General features: G+C 40.5%; 1 protein-coding gene across 1 annotated transcript in view; it reads left to right on the top strand.

The window, feature by feature from the left end:
- lamc3 (laminin, gamma 3) overlaps positions 1-21,006 on the top strand; it is a 115,518-nt gene that overhangs the window by 77,946 nt on the left and 16,566 nt on the right. The window contains exons 12-17 of the mRNA XM_055052666.1: positions 1,840-2,067; positions 16,475-16,663; positions 16,963-17,208; positions 19,586-19,739; positions 19,830-19,972; positions 20,122-20,300. Coding sequence (XP_054908641.1) covers positions 1,840-2,067; positions 16,475-16,663; positions 16,963-17,208; positions 19,586-19,739; positions 19,830-19,972; positions 20,122-20,300 — 1,139 coding nt within the window. The remainder of the gene's footprint in view (positions 1-1,839; positions 2,068-16,474; positions 16,664-16,962; positions 17,209-19,585; positions 19,740-19,829; positions 19,973-20,121; positions 20,301-21,006) is intronic.

Here is a 21,006-nt window from a genome sequence, read left to right as displayed (position 1 = left end):
AAGCAGGCAGCACAACACCCACTCCTACACGCAAACAAACAGTGCTACAGACGTTTGTGCGCAAACAAACAGAGGCACAAGTTACACATATTCCATGAAACTGTTCGCTGTATCCACCATGTCCCTGTGCCATCTCCCTTGTACTGTACAGTGGGGAAAAACTTAGATATTGATTTGTCTTAGTCATTCTTAAGCAGTCCCAAATATGTCTCATTGCCACAGGCTTTGAGGAGAGACTTCAAATCTCCAGTCAGATTTGGCTTTTTGAAATTCTCTCTGCCAAAAAAAAAAAAAACCCAACTCGTCCAAAAGCAAAAATCTCGTAGTCACTTTATATTCTCTACCACTAAAGTAAGTCCCTGTCAGTGTGTGGCTATATTGAATGTTTAAGAGAAATCAGCGGTTTAATGGCTTAATGTTCAGGTACCTTAACAGTCCGCCAGCCTTTTAATGTGAAGTAAAAATCTCGACAGCTTTGACAAGGCTTCTTTGAAATAACAGATTGATGGAGACAACCAGCGCAGTGTGACTACAAATGAAAAGCTTTCAATTAACATAAATATAGACTTTGGTGCCTGAAAAATGTTTTAATTGCAGATATCCCCTGTGCTGAATGAGCTAAGAGACATGGGGAGCAAGTGGAGAGCAGAGGGTGAAGGCTAAGGCACATCGGGGGATTGGGAGGAGGACAGGCTCACGTACTTGTTATCCCTCTGAGGTGCAAATGAAGTAGGTTTCATCACTGTTGAAAGAGCGGCGGGATTGTGGCTTGTTAAAATCCCGGGTCCGTCCTCCTACTCCAGTACTCGCACATTTCTCACCTCTCACTGATCATTATGCGGCATCTCATTCATGCTTGATATCTGTCTGTGTAGCCATCCAGTTATGTGTTTAATCACAGAGATGGGGAGAGGAAACGCAGAAATAGACACGAGAGGACCAAAAGTAATTTTGTGGCTTCTGCTCTGAAACCAAAGCGGAGTCCGCTGGTTTCAGTTCAGGATGGCCTGCCCCCATCACTATTCATTAGAGGAGAGAGGGATGTCGAAACCCCCAGAGGGACCTGCATGTTTGACATTCCTTCACATGGTCTCCCGTCTCCATTTTCTCATGTCACTCTCTGCCGAAACACCTTTTTTCTTTTTTTTTTTCCATTTTTTCCCCATTTGCAATATCAAAGATCAACTAAATGACTTTTTGCGTGTGGGCTCACACAGGCATATGTGTACTTGCGCTGGAGAGAAAATTAGGTGTGGCGTCCAGTTACATGTGGGAGGATGAATGTGTTTTTTTTTTTTTCCTTTTCTTTCTGCATATTCTTGTCTGAACAACATAGACAAAAAACTGGCTGAGGAAATGGAAGGACTGTTCTAAGAAGGAACCAACAAAAAACAAAGCAGTGCATAATTATGAAGTGGGAGAAAAATTACATATGTTTACAAATTAGCAATTAGGCAACAATTGGTAGCATTTTTTTTTTTTTTTGTATTTTAATCTGGATGCTCAGAGTAAACAGCAGACCATTAGTTTTCTTGTTTAAGCACATTTTTGAAAAGCATGTACAATTTTTCTTACAGTTCTAAATAATTTTTGGATTAGCTTGTCAGATAAAATCCTAATGAACACAACATGACACAATGCGGAAATATGGGTTTAACAGTGTTTCAAACAGAATCCGTTTAACAGTGTTTCAAACAGAATCCCACATAGAGGCACGTACTTTGCAAACTTGATTGTCCTTCTAAAAAAAAATAATTTACGTACCAGTTACAACTACCAATGCAACGTTTTTTTGTTTATGACTAATCCCATCCCACTTTCCTATTCCTCTCTCTCCAGACACATCACAGCTTGCGGGGGTAACTCTGACCTCCGCTTCCAGCTTCTCCAGTCCAGCTGGTGCTCCCGCTCCGTGGGTAGAAGCTTGCTCATGCCCTCGAGGCTTTGAGGGCGAGTTTTGTGAGCGGTGCGCCCCGGGATTCACCAGAGAAGACCCCGGCAGAGGGCCTTTCTCGACATGTGTGCCGTGCAGCTGCCACCAGCATGGAACATGTCATCCAGAAACAGGTGAAAAGTTAGAGTGCTCACTGAACCTTTAAAGCATTATAGCTCACATATCGTACATGAACATAGCTAATTTATTGTAATTCTGGTCCCAAATTTGTTTTTATTTTATGTCAAACTTAAAACGTCAAAAGTCCAAAAAGAAATGAAACGCTATTTAATTATATGCATAGTTAACATGACAAAGAAGTAATGTTGCCAAAATAAGATCCTCTTAGATGAAAACTGTGGTGACATTTCATACAATATCTTCTGGATTTTTACCTTTTGCTACCATGTCTAGGTATGTTAATGTTTTGTGTATGTTTCTAAAAAAACATACACCAACCATTAAATGAGCATTGCATGACCTTTGAATAAAAATTGCTTCTCTTCACAAACTGAATAAACAAAGCAGGCATAAATGGGAAAAATACAAAGAAACAATTGTTTCCTCTCAATTAGTTAGAGGTGTCAATGAATAGAGCTTTTAGGCAACGGCTACAGTATCTGTAGCAGGCTATTTCTTTTTTTATTTATGTACTTTTTGCAGTGGCTGCATTATGTAGAAATCAGGAGGATTTTAACCATAATGTGCAAATAATGCCTGTTTTCAATGCAGCGAAACCCATGTTGAAAATGGCATATTCGAGGACCAAATCTTCATTTGCAATCACTTTACGGACTTTGTTTTTGTTGAATCTGTACTGGTGTATTACAATTTCTCTGGTTTGCACTTATTTTGTGAAAAATCAACAGTGATCCCACCCACCAATGTTTTCTTGGAAAACCTTGTGTTCTACTACTGATGTAGGTGTTTGATTGATTTTTTGGGGGGCCCACACTATGCATGACTGACAACTAACACTGCACATAAACCCAGAGCACATCATGAGAGTTCAGATCTAAATGTCAGAAATCTGTCAAGCTCCAGTCCTAGAGGGCCACTGCCTGCAACTTTTAGATGTGCCTCTGCTGCACCGCACCTGAATAGGATAATTAGGTCAATAGCAAGGCTCTGGAGAACTTGCCTATACAAGAAGGAAGTAATTAAGCCATTTCATCCCAGTGTTTTGTACCTGTGGCACGTCTAAAAACTGCAGGACAGCAGCCTTTGAGGACTGGAGTTTGACGCCTCTGCTTTAAATCCAATGTAACAGAGCCAGATGTGCAAATCTGGGTGAAGCATATCACAAAAGACTTGTAACTGGAAATTGCAGTAAAAGGAAGTTCTACAGAGTAATGTCTTGGATATATAGAAAACAAGTCACTTTTCAAACAATTAAGCAAATGTTAATGGTGGTAATAAGACAGATCTTTCCCTCCATCAAGCTGGAGCAAGCCTTTTAAATGTTTATGTCTGAGTAAGTGCTGGACAACTTCAGCTCTAAATAACATTGAAGCTGATAACTTAATCGATATAGACTCTTAACATCAGAGGTCTGTCTCTCAGTGTAATAAAATGAAAATATGAAGTACACGTTGTTGCATTTTCATTGTATCACCGGTACCTGTGGTGTGCTTTGCAACATCACACACAAGATGGATTATTTAAGATACACAATTCAGCATATTTTGGAGCCAGGGTCTCGTGAGGACGTAAAAGTCAGAATATATGAGCTTTCCCAGCATTGTCTTCTGCCTTTTTGTTTGTGATCTGCCGCTTCAATTCTCTATACCACCCCTGAAGTGGTCTTTTGAGAGGAAAAGTAAATCAGAACCAGCACTTCTGTGTGTTTTCAGAAACCTTTATATTCCATGGGAGCCGTAGCATCAACTTTTCTCTTTAACTTTAGATTGCTTTGCAACTTACTGGAGCCTGGACATAAACAAGCTCTTTTACAGGCTGAATCCAAAGCCCAGACGTTCAAAAGTCTGTGCTCAGTATGGCTTTGTGGCTTCATGAAAAACAGGAGGAGAGTGGTGCATGTTTTTAATTTTGTTTTTGTGGAATTAAAATGCTGATCTAAGTTAGGTACAAGATGAATCCTTTTTAAGTAAACTGTTACATGAGATGTTGGATCGTCACGCTAATGCAAGATTTTATTTCTCTGCTGCTTAGAGTGAGTGGGAAGAAAGAAAGCAAACTGTTTTACTAATGCATTTCTCTGTCTGACAGTCGGGCATCATCGCTTTAAGGAAATCTAACTCAGTCATCCCCCAGGAGCTTGTGCAAGCTATTACTCAAGTGGGAGCTGAAAAGCTACACCAGTACAGCAATAATCTGATTTCACACATACTAATCTCCACCAGGACAACAGAAGCACTAGGAATTTGGGTTTAATGTACCTGGCATGTTTAAAGGCGATAATATCAGCATCAGTGGTATCTCTCTTTTTCACCTCTAAATGCAACGTCCCGTAAATGACAGAAGTAAAACAACAGCTGTTGGCTTTGTAAACAAGCCAACCGCCATGCGGTTATTTATACATCTGCGCATCTTTCCATTCCCTCGCTTTATCACTCTCACTGCCTCAAACAGCTCTCTCCATCTCACTTGAGCAGACAACCATCCTTTCCGAGGTCCCACCCTCCAGCTTTTATCTTTCCTCAATCTTTCACTTCTCCTTATAGCCATCTTCCCCCCCTTCTGCCCTCCTGCTTAAAGTCTCAGTGATCTGACCCAGTTAAGAGATGTTGCACGGCTTTGGCAGAGGGACTGTGTCTTGTGTGTGTGGCCCTGTGTGCAGGTTTAATATGACCGAGGTCTGGAAGCGAGTCTGGTGTCACTGGCTGCCTGACTCTTCCCTAATTAGACTTGTTAGCCACCTCTTGGCTAATGACGTCTAAATTGCTTGCAGATTTCTTGTGTATCTTTTCTCTCTTCTCAATCTCAATGTCCCCTGCTCTTTCTCTCTCTGTCTTTCACACATAGACACTTTTATTTTCTGTGCATTTTCTTCTTCATCAGACTCTTTATGTGTGTCTTGTTGTATTCTACATCCTTTCGACTGCACCTGTTCTCCCTTGTCACCTTGACTTTGTTTTGTGCGTCCTTGGCTTCCTTCTGTGCAGCGCTCTCTCAAGCTTCCAAAGCCTTTATGTCTTCCCGTCTTTGAAAAGCATATTTCCTTTGTATTGCAGTTTTTTCGCTGTCAGTTTTTGTCTGAACTCTCTAGATGCAGTTGCCAGAACTGTTTCATGGGACAGTCCAGGTGCAGTTTACACATAAAATCTGAGGACATTTCATTAAGTATTGTGTGTTTAAGTAGACTAAAATTAAAGCTTTTATCGTTCTTGTAACAGAACTTACCAGGTTTAAAAATGAGCTGAAAGCAACACAGAACTATGGTGGTCTACCATAGACTTCAATCTACTGTCCAGGAGGTTTCAGATACAACCCTGATCCAATATGCCTGAATCAAATAAATAGCTTGTTAGCACGCCACCACATTGCCAAATGTGGTGGCGTGCTGAAGAGGTTATTCAGTAGTGGGATTCAGCTGTATTGGAGCTGGAATGCATCTAAACCTGCAGGACAGTAGATATCCAGGACTCAGGTTGAATACCCCAAATGGAAAGCATTCTTATGGAAATCAAAATACAGAAAAAGGAAATATGGATTATAATTAGCTTTAGTACAGTTGCCAATTGCAAAAAGAAAAATCAGGAATGAAAACAAATTAGATGAACTGCTAAAAGGTCAAAAGAAAATGTACCTATAATTTCAAAACATAAACATTGTTCTGACTTTTATGTTATTACAGTCAGTTATTCAGATGCTTATAACTGATGGAAAATTCAAAAGGTCCTGTGTTTGAACATGGCAGGATTGTTGGGCTGCACAAGCAAGATAAAAATGAAAGGCTTCCCTAAAACTATTCCTACAAACTAATGATAAAGCAGCCATAGCTCAAAGAAAAAGGTTGAGAGAGCTGAAGGAGTATTGGAGTCTGGCTATTTCATTCAACCTCCATTTAAATGAGGCCTGAAGAGTTTCATCTTGTGTAAACAAAAACTTCTGTATGTAGTGAACAACACACACAGTGGACATCTTCATAGGAAGAATTTGTGTAGTTTTCATCTTATTGGTGAGGATAATGTCTCCCCTGCTGGCCAGGCCATACGTACATTTTTTCGTCAAAGTTTCTGGCATTCATGGTAGCAACTTCTGATCTTTCTTTTTAGCCACTTATACCTATATCTTGAACAGAATTGTGATTCACAAATGAAAGGTAGATGGTATGGTGTGTTTTCATACGTTTCAATGTAATAATGGCTCACAATCTGATATTACAGTCATGCTGGTCTGGTTCAGGCATGTTATGCAGAGGCACTGAAAGCTTTGTCAGACACATTTGGTAAGAAAAGACTGTGTAATTTTTCACCTCTTAAGTAATTTCCAAACTCACCAGTGTCCCTATTTTAAAGATTCGCATGCACACTATATTTCACAATGTGGAAAATCTGAATGGTTAATTTTTTCTTCTGGTAGCAGAGTGAATAAACAATAATTTAGATCAGTTTCTCAACCTGTTTTGGGCCAGCGGCCCCTATCCATTATCCAGAATTTTCCTCTGCCCCCAACAAAGAAATTATAGGCTACTTTGCACTGAATATTATTTTATTCCTAATATAACTATCACTATTGTTGATGTTTTTATTTTTCTGCTTGTTTTTGTATTTATCATCAAAAGCAATTTTCCAGAGAACAAAAAAGCAATGTGAATAGAAATTATTTTTACAGGCGTCTATTGGGCAGCGATAACTCTGTGTTCTCATGGTTCAAGTGGCCTTGCTTTTAAAATGTATGGATTTTTTTTCTTTGTGTATATTCTGTACTAGTGGCCTTGTAGCAGTTATAAAACTGGAAAGTGGGTTATAAGAAAGGAGTATGAAGTGTAGCAACAGTTATCTGGCCAGGACTCGAACATGTCGAGGGCTAGGGCCGCCTCACATGTCATGCTTTATCCTTGCGAGTCCACAGCACTCAAATTTATGGATTTGAGTGAGTTTTATTGGGATGTGGAGATGATTGGATGAGATCATCTCTAAAGCCGCAGCTCCTCTGGGGAATTCCTGATCTGGGATTAATATCTTTTAAAATGGGCCAAGGAGGTAAATGGGGAGAACTGGCAGGAGAGCTGGATGCATGTGTGTAACAAAGGCTGACCCACGTAAAAGACAAGCTATTGTAGTGGAACTTACTAAAGACATTAATTGTAGTTCGGATAGACAGGTGTCAAAACGCGTCGTCCTTTGCATTCCTCAGCACATACAGGTGCAGAGCTGTAGACTACTTGTGTGCATACTGACCCCTGAAAGCGCAGACAGCAACAATATATAGACCTGTTGTAGAGGAGTTTTTTTTTCCTTTCCACAGCTGCTGCGGTAGGCAATTTTACCACAATAGAGTCAAAGACGTTAAGACAAAACACTACAGGAGAATCCTCCTGCCAGCACTGATTATAAACTACAGTGACTCTAAAGAAAGTCTGACTTGAGTTTCAACAACATTCAATTCCACTTCAAGATTCATAAAGTAAGTTTGAGTAGAACTGAAGTGAATGTTCCCTGCTAATAAGCAACAGTGATTAAGAAGTAGCTTAAGGAGTTGAACTAGTGTATCTCAGTCCCATTAGCCAATTTTTGAGAATCGCTGGACAAATAGGTCTGATCCATGTAGAACATAAAATATTTGCTGCAAATATGTTGCCAGATGCCACGACAGATTTTCAGAAGTCTAGTGGTGCCCACATAATTTACTTTACTCTGTTTGATTGGCAGCAAAGGGGGACCTAATACATCACTGAACTCCCGTGTAGCTAAAAAATGCTATATAAATAAAAACTCTTCTTCTTCTAATAAGTGTATTTAAGATTTTTTTCTTTTCTTAGCTTTGATGTTCCCTGGATACACATTGTTGCTGTTTTTAACAGGAGAAATCATCACAGAGTGTAAGGAATATGTGTACATATACATATTGTTTTTTGGGATGTTTGAATATTTGCCTGCCCTCAGTGCTGTGTGAATGACGAATGAGAGTTGAATGTGGAACATGGTGTTCTCTGAGTCAGGCGTTAAATATGCCTTATGTCCTTTGGTATCTTGTGTTGAACGGCATAAGCTGCCTGTCAGAGGAAAGGAAGCGGGTTAAAATTAGCCTTTCTTTTTCAAATAGACGATTAGAGTTGCATGTCATGTTCTGACAGCCCACTGGCTTTCTTATAAGAAATTAAGCAGGAAGTAAACAAAGTGCGCAAGCTCTCAGCGAATCTATAAGTTCAGGTCAAGGGGAGAGCTATCAAAGAAAGTTGATTAGATACCCCTGTTCATCATTTGTCACCAGGCGGGAGGACCAACCTGCTGTTTCTTCTATCAGAATCCTAATTGCTGTATAATTACCTAACGGCTCGTATCATCCTGCAGGGCGGGCCCACAGACAAAAGCTGGGATGGAGTTTATTCACCGGCTGCCGGGGAAAACTGCCGCCAATGGTGCTTCATAATCATGATTTATTAACACTCTCTGGGTTGTGTCGGTTCTATTTGCTGTAGTGTAACACAACAGATTGGAAATGTTAATATTTGTTGTGGAACAAGCAGATTGCGATCTCGGCCAAGCTCCGGCGCTGTGGGGTGGATGAAGTCAAACATATGTCCTTTAGATTCAAAAGAGCGGTACACGTTCAAATGCACATGTACTATGCTGATTTTAGGATGGGCTTGACATGCCTCTGCACAGCATGTGTACTGTAGTAATTGCATATAACCCATCCATTAAATTGGGCATAGGCCATAATTCACAAATCCAAAAGTGGGAGAGATGATTGTATAGATAGAACAGAGACATTCAATTTTCTCTGCAGCGTATCCTGCATGCGAGTGCTCATTAATCACTTAAACAAATGAAACACGTGACGTTCCCAGCACACTGCTGGATATTGAGTGCCTGCATGCTATATTACAGCTTTTCTGTTTAAGCCAATAACATGGTTCTTTCGTGGAGTATCTATGATGCACGACACTGTTTTTGTTCTCCTTGATCCTGCTGCATTGAATTTAAGATAACATTTAAGGAGCTATTTTCAGAACACAATTTCCATTCGCAAGGAGCTTGACTTTACGTCTTTTAAAGTTGGAAAGCGCGATCGGCTTTGTGCGGTGGACTAAGTATCGCTTTTCAAGTTTGAAGACGTCCAAATTATCCTTCATTTTGACAACTTCTTGGGGTCGTTGTGTGAAGTTTTCCTTGTCTAAACTAATTATGTCAAGAGAAAGGTCAGAACCTTTTCAGATCAGCAATCTTTGACAGTGTGACTGCGAGCCACGACAGGCAGACAGAGTGCGTGCATTGTTTATCTGGCTGTTTATTTTTGTGCAAAATAAGTGCGCTGGTTGAGAGGAGATAAGTAAAGCGTGGCCAATGGGATCAGCAATAGAAATTACATGGGGAGATTCAATGCAGACTGACTACATCTGTCTGTTTTTCTGCTCTTTCTCGCTTCATTTTACCCTCACTGTCGCTCCTCATATCCCACATTGATGCAGCCTTGGCATCTTAAGGGCTAAGCCTTGAACAAACATGGCCCACCAGAGAGATTAAAGGCTGAATAAACTGGTGCCAGAGCCAGCTTCACTGTGCATGAACTCTTCTGACTCAAGTTTGTCCCCAAGACTTTTTAGACTAATGAGCTTTGAGGACTTGAGATGGCATTTCAGCAGCGTTTCGAGAATTGCTTGTACTCCTTTTTCCTGTGTTATTTCAAAGAGTTCCTTTTGTTGGAAAGCTCTGACTCTGAATGTTTTATATTTCAACTTAGCATTCAAATATATATTCTGATGAACACGTTGGCTATCGTTTACAAGCGTCACTGTGTAAGTCTTGTCGTGTGATGGCCTTTACAATCGAGACTTGAATATATTTTGCAGAAGGGGCCTCCAGTGATCCGTTTTCTTTTGCAAAGCCAGGATAAACTAAGGAGGACTTCGGTGTTCTGACTTCTGCTGACATATTGCAGTGGGTGTGACATTTAGCTATGCAAAATAAGTCAACATTATTCAAAAATTTGGCCTTGCGCAAATGTCAGAGACAAAAACAACCATGTGCTGTTATGCAATGGAAGAAACGACAACAATACCTTTTTTACTTGTTTTAGAAGTATCAGAGCAGATATTTAGGTACCAAAGTCAACACAAATATCTGAATCCAAATGTTAAGGATAAGGATGTTTAAGAATGGCATCTAATCATTGAATTTATTTTAGTGCAATACATTTCTATAAGGATTAACCCCAAAGGGAAATTAGATGTTATCATAACAGTAGTCTAAGTTTCTTTGGTAGGATAAGTGGCAAGAAAGAACTTAACCACGAGAAACCAATGGAGATTAGCTTTCCGGCTAAGAGCTATGAAGAACAAAGTTTAGACCAAAGTGGATTTCTAAAAAGTAATGGCAACTTCCATAGCAAAAGGGTCAAAGCAGTTCATACAAAACATATTTTTTAATCCTGGTATGGATAAGAAGCTCTTTGTTTTTTAAATGGATTGGGTTTTGCTATGCACCCCAATCTAATGTGAGCTTCAGTGTAAATAATCCACAAACGCAAATGTAACAGTAGTTAAAATATATATAAAAAAGCTATCATATTTTTGATATTCAAGCTGCTTTAACAGAGCAAAGTTCTGCTTTATTTTTGGCATAGCTCTGATTGCTTAGTTGAAAACTAAACTCCACACTGAAGCCAAGGAAAGATTCATGACTAGCAAGTAAGATACTAATAAGTTATAACCTTTTAACAGATCCTCCATTTAGAGAGCTTAGCCTTGAAGTGATACTGATTAAGTTGATTCTCTGCAATTAATTATTAGTTATGTGAGGGCTGATAATTTCTCTTCGTGCCTCGGAGCTCAATACTAGTGCCCACATGAAAATGTGGCATCAGAGAAAACAAACGTGTGATGTTCTGAAGATTCCAGTGTCAATCTGGAGAAATTTGTTGCTAAACCCAGAAAGATCATTAAGAATAAAATTGCATTATGTAGCTCCTAAGTGACGCGTTAAATGTTTTAGACTCCCATGCTTGTAGTTAAGTTGAAGAATGCATCAGAATTATTAAATACAGTCTGCGTATCTGTTTGAACAGCTTCATGAGGGAGTTACCATTTAATTAGACCAAAATGCATCATTTACAACGCTCTCCTTTAAGAACGAGCTGACCCAGAGATTTAGTGAGACAACATGAGCTACATGAGCTACAGCCACCGCTGCCAGCACTCCCCTCCCTGATACCCGGGGGCCTTGACTATAATAATTTGGCCGACTGCCTCTATACACAAAACAGGAATTGATGCATTTATTTTCCACAGTCACACTATGACAAAACAGATTTCCCCTGTCATCTGTATTTCACACATGATGTATCGGCTTGGACAAAACATACTGCCCTATGTGTTTTTATTGTTTGTTTTTTTTTTGGCTAAGTTATTTTTCTCAGCAGCCTTCTCCCCTGTTCTCCGCAGCAGTCTGTTTAGAACTCAATGAGAAGCCGCATGTGCAGTCGGAGAATATTTGTGTTAAAGTAGACGGCGGCAGTGCCATGAAACAGTTGTGCAGCAGATTAAACCCAGCCTTTTACCCTTGAGCCTTCAGGGAGGCATGCAAAATTTCCTTTTTCTGCATCTCTTTTTCTGATTTATTCCCTCCTTTCCTTCATTAAAACAGCCTGTTCCCATGCATCGGTAAATAGATTTTATTGGCCGTCAGCTTTTTTACTGTTTATGGAGGGATACAGAAGACGGGAGCTGGAATAGCTTATAGTTTACAGCTTGTAGTCTATGCTGCCATTTCCTTACATGATACTGCAAAGAAAATGGAGGGAAAAACTCTTTTTTCTTCTTCATTTTATTTCTTCGAAGCATTTGTGTCATTGGGGCAAAACGAGAAAAAAAAATTGCAGAAACATCCTCATAACTCACGTCATCACGAGTTGCTTTGAACCCATACGACGTGTTCATCAAAAGCCCCACATGATGCCCATTTTTCCCTGAACAACCTCCCAAGACGGTACAGAGTGACGTGCGCTGATTTGTTCAGAAAATACATCTGACGATTTCAGAGGAAAACCAAAAGAGGAGAGCTGTGATCCTCTCAAACAAAAGCACATTTCTCCTTCCTCTCCCCTCACGCTACTTCCTCTGTCTGGTGTTAAAGCCACTACAAGCCATCGCAAACACTGATAACTGCTATCTTTTGAGAAGTCACTTATGGCTCTTTGAGTGAGAGAAAAACTGAATGATCGTCCAGCATGAACCAATCCAGGCAGATGAGAGATATGCTGAGTCTGTGTGTCTTTGCCAGTGCCTGTTTGTATCTCTGGAGGCATAGCCGAAATCATTTTTACAGGGTACACAGCAGCCCCAGGATGTATACTCTCTGCCCCAGTTACAATTTCTTCTCAAATGTCAAATAAAACTGTTAAACAACAAATTATCCAAAGCTCCACTTTGAAAGACAAGAAGAATGTCCTACTGCTTGAAATCAAAAAACAGTAATCACGTACATTTGTAAGAGAGTTGGTATTGTGAAGCTAATTTTGTTTAAAAATGCACTCTAAAAGTCCAAAAGGTTGAAAATGTATTGTACTCACGGCTGAAACCAGAAGTATACACATACATGCACATTTCTCACAGTAGGTTGTTGTAAATTTGACCCATTTCTCCTGGTAGAAATGGTTTAACTGGTCTGCAGGTCATCTTGTTTGTACAAACTTTACCAGCTCTGCCCCAATTTTTTTTTATTCATCTGACGTTTTGTGATAGAAACTCCAAAAATATTGACTTTGTTGACCGTAAGCCACATAGCAACTCAATGGCCTGTTTGCTGAGCTTCATTGTCCATTTGAAAGTCCCATTTAGCCATAAGCTTTAACTTCCTGGATGCCGTCGTAAGATGTTGCTTCAATATTTCCTGACAGTTACTTTCCCCATGATGTGATCTATCCTACAGCAAAACAGCCCCATAACATGATCTTACCACTTCTGTACTTCACAATTGGAAGGGTATTTACTCAAGTTTTCTAGGAGGTCCTGTTGCAAGTCAACCCCCCTGCTTCGTCTGTTTCGGTGTGTCCTTAGGCAAAGTTCTCAAGCCACCTTGCCTGCCGGTGGTGATCAGAGGGCCCGAGGCACAGACCCCCCCAGGGCACCTGTGGCTACAATGTAGTGACTTACCACCGTCAGTGGGAATGACTGAATGTAGAGTTACTCCCTCTGAAGTCCTCTAGACTTGATAAAGTGCTATGCAAGTACAGGGCTTCATTGTCTTTTTTATCAGACAATGATGATAAAAAAAGTTACATCTCTTCCTATAAAGCGTATGCAAACTTTCAGTTTTGCTTTTATATATGACTGACCCTCTATGTACTCTACTATAGCTTTATTTCTTGTCTAAAGCCATCACTCAGTCGTGCATCTTACTGTATCCTCCTGCAAGACACTTAATTAACAAAATGGGTGTGGATTTATGTAGCCAGAGAACAATAGGGGGAAGGTGTGCAGGGAAGAAAGAGGTTATGTAGGAAGAAAAGGAAGCTCTTTGGAAGTGTGATCTGTATGTGGCGATGGCTCCTGAGGAAAACTCCAGCCCGCTTGTTTCCTACGCCGAAATATTGGTTTCCCATCACAGAACGGACGAGCAGAGTTCAGGCAGAGGAGCAGAGCGTGCTCAAGTGCGGCTGAAACGGGAAGAGTACAAGAGCGGAGAGGGGTGCAAGGAGAATACCGGGATTGTGAGGATTCATAATGTGGTGCTCCAAAGGGAGATTCAAAGAAATCCCGATTCATTAACACTAAATCAATGCTCATTGATTCATTAATAAAAATGATTCCTCTGAGACATTATGAACAGAAGGTGATTTGCATGGCGATAGGAAATGCAGCGCGAGGAGGTATCCAGCAATTCAGCGACATTTTGTGATGCATGGCGTTAGCTTTTCCGAGGAGTCCGTGGAATGATAATAGCATCGAGGAGGCCCTCGGTGGCTCTGCTGCCTCATATCACACTCAGTCATCTTCACACACAGTAAAGTCAGCACATTTCTGCTGCCATTAAATTTACTATGGCTCATTGGGGATTGACAGTGTATGCCACCACTGTCATTGTATGCCTTATGAAATTCAAGAAAGACTCACTTCTTTGTGCTGGGAACAATCGTTATTGCTAAATACAGGCTTTAAAGTGTTGGCATTTTACGCTTGAATGTTATTTATTATGCAGCTCACCTCATCAAAAGACTAATAATTTCTAGCCGGAAGCCGGGCACTTGAAGAGGCGAATGGATAATTGATGCCCCCCATCCCCTCCGTCGTAGATGTGGGATCATTTTAGCTTTTCGGGCATTATTCTGTCTTAAACGTTTGACTTTTAATTTAGTTCCTTGTAGCGACAGCAGTGACCTCAAACAAGAGAAGAGAGTTTCAACGGTGCCGTGAGCCGACTTGAAAATCCACAGCAGAGAGCTTCTCACCTATGCACACAGTGGGCTACCGGGGAATGATGAGAAACTTTAATGAGACCCCAGTTAAGTCACACAGCTGCAGATTATTTGCAATGCATCGCAATCTTATTGGCATGTTCTTTAGAGAATCAAAACTCAATTACCGCTATCAATGTGTGGCAAAGTCATTTGACAGGTTATTAAATTTTAGAGCTCATTCCAGCAATTTTATGTCCTCTGCTTTCAAACATTTTGTGTATGCAAACAGAGTGAAATGATACTTTCTCTACTGCAGCTCACTGTCCCGTCCAAGCAAATGGACGGGCCTGACCAACACAAAGCAGTTCACACAGACGTTTTTGTAAACGGAAGAAAATCGCTAAAAGTTTCCAAACATTTTTACAAACAAAAAACTGGACAGATGCATTTGGCATTAATCTGCTCTGAAACCACTAAATCCTCTGGGAGATTACCAGCTTTACACAACTGAACACTGAAATTTCTTTCAATTTTTTGGTGCAAAATAGCTTAACGTCAATCACATTGAATGGAAGATTAATAATGGTGTCACAGATTTTCTATTATGTTTACTGCAGGTATGAATGTGCCATTCTGATACACAAAGTCATAGTAAATTAGGTAAAATACAGAAGAACACATTGCAAAGCGTTGTAGCCGCTTGAACCTAGCAATCTACAGCAGCCACATACAGGCAACATGCAGTCTGCTGCAATAAATCGCCATTTGTAGAAATGTCATACCTGTGATTTGCTTTTTTGTTAAACCAAATTTCCAGGTTTAATAGTCAGCTGTAGCATGAAGTATACTTTTTGCACAATGGTTACATCCTCTGTACTATTCAATTAATATGCAAAACATGCAAATGGATATTTTTCATATTTCTCAGATGAAATGAACTGTTCTTTTTTCTTTTTTTTGTAGTGATTCAGAACAGGTTGACAAAAGTTGATGACTGTGCTGTCCTGGGCGATGAGCCACCTTGCCCACATTAAAATCTGCCTCTGGTTGTTATGTAACATATGGTTAAAAAGTTAAAGGGCTGTAAATATCTTGTAAAACATTATATTAATATTATGAAACTATGAAAATATAAATGGTAACCTCAGAAATAAGTTTCACAGCATGCAGGAAAACTCATCAACTCTCTGATGTGAAAAGTAGTCTCTTTCTTCCTATTTCTTCAAAGTTTCTCTTTGTCATAACAAATTTTCACTGCTTCAACTCAACTAGGTCATTACCCACAGTTGGCTTTAAGCACGTTTGTGGGCCTAATTGTGGGCTAGGATGCTGGGCCACTGTGGTTCACTGAACAGCCACGGAAGTTTGTACAGCCCAACCATTCTGCACATCTTTCTCCTCTGCACTCACATCGAATCGCTGCTCTGGATATTCTGGCAAGTCTGCTGCATCATGTTGTGTCGTTTACTGGCCGGTGTAGCTTAATAGATTTAAAATGTAGCAGGTGGACAGAAAAAAAATCACTGTGTAAATTGAATAGAATGCATCTGGGGCTTTGAAGTGTATGCGAGTGTAAATCAACACATGTGCATTTAAAGTCGTTTATAGCTGAAAGCTGTTTTTTTTTTTTTTTTCCTTTTTCTTCTTTTTTTTTTCTACTGAATTTTAAAACAACAGTTTGTTCTTTGGACATCATAGAATTGGTAATCTCCCCCCTCATGGTGGGGGAATTGCTTTGCTTCTTGAAGGTCTTTCGGACTGCATTTGGCTCCCATATTTCCCAAAGCAATTATAGTCGGGGTGAATTTAGTTGTCTTCTGCTCTCCATGGTGTGCTGTAGGGAATGTTTTATTTATTTATTTATTTACTTTTCTTTCTAAAGCAGAATATGGACTGTACTATTTGCTTTTTGGCCAGAGACACAGCGCCCTCTGCTGGCAGGGACAGAACAAACATTGTCTGGTAATTTATGAGCAGGTGTTCCTGTGTGATGTGTGACTCCTCTTTGTGCTGCAGGGGTGTGCGAGTGCTCGGATTTCACCGGCGGGACGACCTGTGAGCGCTGCCTGGATGGTTACTATGGCAACGCGTTGATTGGCACTCGTGGTGATTGTCAGGCCTGCCCCTGCCCAGGCCGCAGCAGCTGCGCCCAGATCGCAGAGACCGGACAGGTGGTCTGCACCAACTGCCCTGCAGGACAGACAGGTGACAGGAGATTCCTGCAATTTAAGATGACGTGCGCGGAGAGTCAACAAAGTAAATGAGGAGCTTTATGACAAGATTCAAACCAGGTCTCCGTAAATCAGCTTGTTACTGAGAAGACTGTCATTTGAAGTCGGCTCATTTGCTTTTCCTGTCACTGCGAAGGCCCACCTGTGATTCAGGCACATTTAATCAGCGGATTTAATTTAATTAGAACATAGTCTAATGTTAAACGAAAATGACCTCCGGCACTGCCATTAAAGTCCCTCTCATCTCCTTCGCCTTTCATTGTGCACACGCAGGCGTGCGCTGTCAGATTTGTGAAGACGGCTACTACGGCGACCCCCTGGGAACGTCGGGGACGTCTCGGCCCTGCGCAAGATGCACCTGCAACGGAAATGTGGATTTCAACGCTGTGGGAGTCTGTGACCACTTTACCGGGCGATGCCTGAAGTGCCTCGGGCACACAGAGGGCGACCAGTGCCAGCGCTGTAAGCCGGGTTTTTATGGCGACGCCCTGAACCAAGCGGCCAGACAGAAGTGCAGACGTGAGTCACTGAGAAAGCATTCGCAAGTAATGCCTTTTAATTATTTAGAATGTATGGAGTTGTTTTTTTTTTTTTTTTTTTTTTTTTTACAGAAGAGTGCCAATTATAAGTTTCCGCACACTTAACATAGAGAAAATTATTAATTTGCCTTTTGAAACCCTTCTTTTCTTAGAATTGACTTTTAGTTTTAAGATCATTTAGAAAACAAATGTGGAATAGAATAGATTTGAAAATAGCAGGTGTACTCCTATGCACACAGGATCAAAATCATATGTGCACTCTCAAAAATTTACATTCCCCTCCAGTAATTTATGAAAAACGACCCCTTAGAAAATTGCTGAAGCTCGGTCATTCCAGAAATCTGGCATTAGTTATTCCAAAACTTGCTTGGTTGAGATCATTACCTTGATGAAACATCCAATCACAGTCAACATTCATTGAATTTAGAGATGTTCGTCTGCCTTTATCATTTCCACCTCTTTGTTCAGTTCCTAATCTGCCATTGAAACAGACCCTCAGCCAGATCCAGACAGGACAGTATTCTTGGCTTTGAAAGCTTCATCTCTACAGCCTCAAACATATTTTTTTGACTTTATAGGCACATACTTTAATCCTTGTCCTGATTTTGCCAGAGAAAAATAAACTTTCCATGTGGAAACATTTAAAAATTTTAATCATGCTTGAAGCAGTTTGGAGCAGGGAGTTCTTTCTCAACACCGACTCAGTATGTTGTGATGTTAAACTTGCTTCACCATGGACAATCTCGCTGATGTTCCAGGATCTTAGGCTTAAGCTTTAGTCCTTCCTGAGTTGTTTTGCAACAGCATATTTTGTAGGAATGTGTGAGATGAATCGGCACAAACATCCAAATCGGCCAATATTAGTAGTTTTTAATATAGCAGTGTCAGTTTAATCAACTGAACTGGGCCAATATTATCAACTAATATTTCTTTCCATCTTTCTGCCATTTTTTTTTTCTGGGGAATGAGGTTGGTCATGAGGTTTATGTTTGATCATGTAACAGTGATGGTGATGTTGCATAGGACTGTGGGGAACTGAAGCGGAGAACCAGTGGTGAAGTCAGCAGGGCAATTGTTTTTTCAAAGTGTTGAAAGGATAGCAAAATGTATATAAAATATCAGCCTTAACAGAAATATTAATAGTGGATGTTGCCTCAAATTTCTAAAGGTTGACTCTGTGCCTTAAAACCAATCAGTTTGAACAAGCTAAGTGATTTTTAATTGCACAATTGGTCAAATATTCTGTCATAATTATATCAGGACCTTGTTTGTGGCTACAAAGTACAAGAAGTTTCCCTGCAAATTGGCAAAATACATTTATACAGATATTTTTGTGTTATGTGTGTATAATTTTGACCATCAGTGGTTCAGAGAAAAATCCGCATTTGTTGTTTTCACAACTCGCCAAAGGTTCATATAATCACTCTACCTTGGAAAAAGAACAGGTTAAATGCAGTAAAAGCCCCCAAATTATAAGGAGTGCATACAGACTTCTGACTGCACTATATGTTTCATGCTCCCTTGCAAAAATATCTAAAATTCTGTCCATGTTGCACATTTATGGTAAATGAACTTACAGCTGTCCACAGGGATCGACGAAGTTAAAACTGTGAGTATAGCTGGTGTAGAACTGTGAAAGATATCAAAGTCCTTACAAACTCGGTTTTAAATGTTTCAAAGAAAACTGTGAGAAGAATTTTGTCATAAATTAAGACTTTTGAACATGTCAGTTAGCTGTTTTTACACTGCAACTCAAGAAAAAGCAGTTCCCATTAGACCGCAGTAGAAGGTTTATAAAGTTTTACTTCTTATATAGTCAGTGGTGCTGGGATTCAGGTATTTCTCTCGACAGGAATGCAGGAATATCTATTTGAAGCGTTCACTTCTGGTGTATAGGTGCACACTTTTTTTTTCAGGTTACAAAAAGGCGAAAGTTTCAAATGAGATGAGCAAATGGCTCAGAGTCGGATCATTTAAAAAAGAAGTCCTTGAATTGTTAAAAGGTAAAAAAAGAAAAAGAAATCAGCGACTGAACTTTAAATAAAGTTACAAAGGTAGGAAACGACCCAAAGTACCAGAGCAGAGGTGTTCATTCTTCCACTTTCATATTCCTTTTCCTATTTTTCTCCTACTTGTAATCCCCAGTTGAATTTATCCGGCAGAACAATGTTGCAGAGGGATGCTTGAATTTCCATTCTCCTGTCTGTCATTTTATCCAATACTCCCTCCAGCACTCAAATGAGATAAAACTAATAACATATTCCATATGAAAAGGAGATGCATGCAAATTTAAGCTGTCAACAATATAACATTATCTTTACGTTAACTATTAAAATGCCTTATTTGTTCTTCTCCAGCATGTCACTGCAACGCTGCGGGAACCTCCGGGCCTGTTGACGAATGCCACCCCATGACAGGAAATTGCCGTTGCCTCGCTCATGTGACCAGGCGAGATTGCAGCCACTGTGAAGTCGGCTTCTTCAACCTTCAGCCTGGCATTGGATGCGAAAGGTAAATGGTTTCCCACCGCATCTGAAAGAAGGTTTGTATGAGAGATTATTCATTGAATCTGCCATTAAGACGTTGTCCTGCCTTCACCAGGTGTAAATGTAACCCAGTCGGCTCGCTGTCGATGGCTTGCCATCCAATCACGGGGGAATGTGTGTGTCGCGCAGGAGTGGAGGGGACCCTGTGTGGCTCGTGCCGTGTTGGCTTTTTTGGATTCTCCTCACAAGGCTGCAGAGGTACACTACCTTACATCAGGCATTGCAGCTGCCCCCTATGCCCTTGTCTGATCATTCAGTACAGATCACACTTGAAAGCTTTCTCTAACTCGTAAATTGTTTACTCTCGCTTCCCAACTCCCCTTATCATCTAAACCTGCTTCATCCAGCCTGTAACTGTGACCCGATGGGCTCCGCCTCCATGCAGTGTGACGGCAATGGCACCTGTCAGTGCCGCCGGGGCTTCGTGGGTCACAAGTGCGACAAATGCGAGATTAATTATTTCTATGACCGAGCCACTCACCAGTGTGAGGAGTGTCCAGTTTGCTACGGCCTCGTCAAAAAACATGTAAGTATCTGTAGTTGAAGATCATTTCTGTGCTGATACAGGCACCCTGGTGAAGGAATTTAGTGAATTTTAAATGTGGTTTTAATGCAAAGGTTCAGATCTGTTTTAATTTTATTTATGCATTTTGTTAATGTGTAGTTGTTTTATCTTTCCAGATATTTTTATATTCATTGGGGCATATTTAGCTGCTGTACTGCTGTAACAAGTGAATTTCCCCACTTTGGGATGAAAAAATGACCTGGCATTACCAAATTCTACTGTAAATTACCTGATTTGTGTAAATAGCTCTGTCCCTGCCATGCATTTTTGTTTGCTTCATCTATCTCCATTTTTCCTAATGTCTCATTTTGGGTTTTCGATTTTGTCTTAAACACTTGGTTGCTGCACTAATGTATATAAATAGGTTTCGCACCTACACTGTTTCTTGCCTTCCTGCTTTCATGAGGTGCAATTCTTCCCTTGAAATATCACATTCCCCTGGAGCATGCCGCCTTTGCAGACCTTCCTGACAGCCGTATGGCTCCTTTGTATTTTGGAGATTGCAGTTATACAGTGGATGTGCATTGAAATAGAAAGGGACATTTGCCCTAATGATCTCATGCGCTCCTTTCTGTCCCTTTGGATCTGTTGCATCCCACGTTCGGTGTGCCAAGACCCTGTGTGTCCCTGGATTTCCCTTCTGAGGAGAATCCAATACCTCTTGACG

Source organism: Poeciliopsis prolifica, unplaced genomic scaffold (genome assembly GCF_027474105.1).
Source record: "Poeciliopsis prolifica strain line A6 unplaced genomic scaffold, Auburn_PproV2 SCAFFOLD035, whole genome shotgun sequence".
Classification (NCBI taxonomy): Eukaryota; Metazoa; Chordata; class Actinopteri; order Cyprinodontiformes; family Poeciliidae; genus Poeciliopsis; species Poeciliopsis prolifica.
The sequence above is the reverse complement of the archived record's forward strand: the minus strand, read 5'-3'. Positions and strand labels throughout refer to the sequence as shown.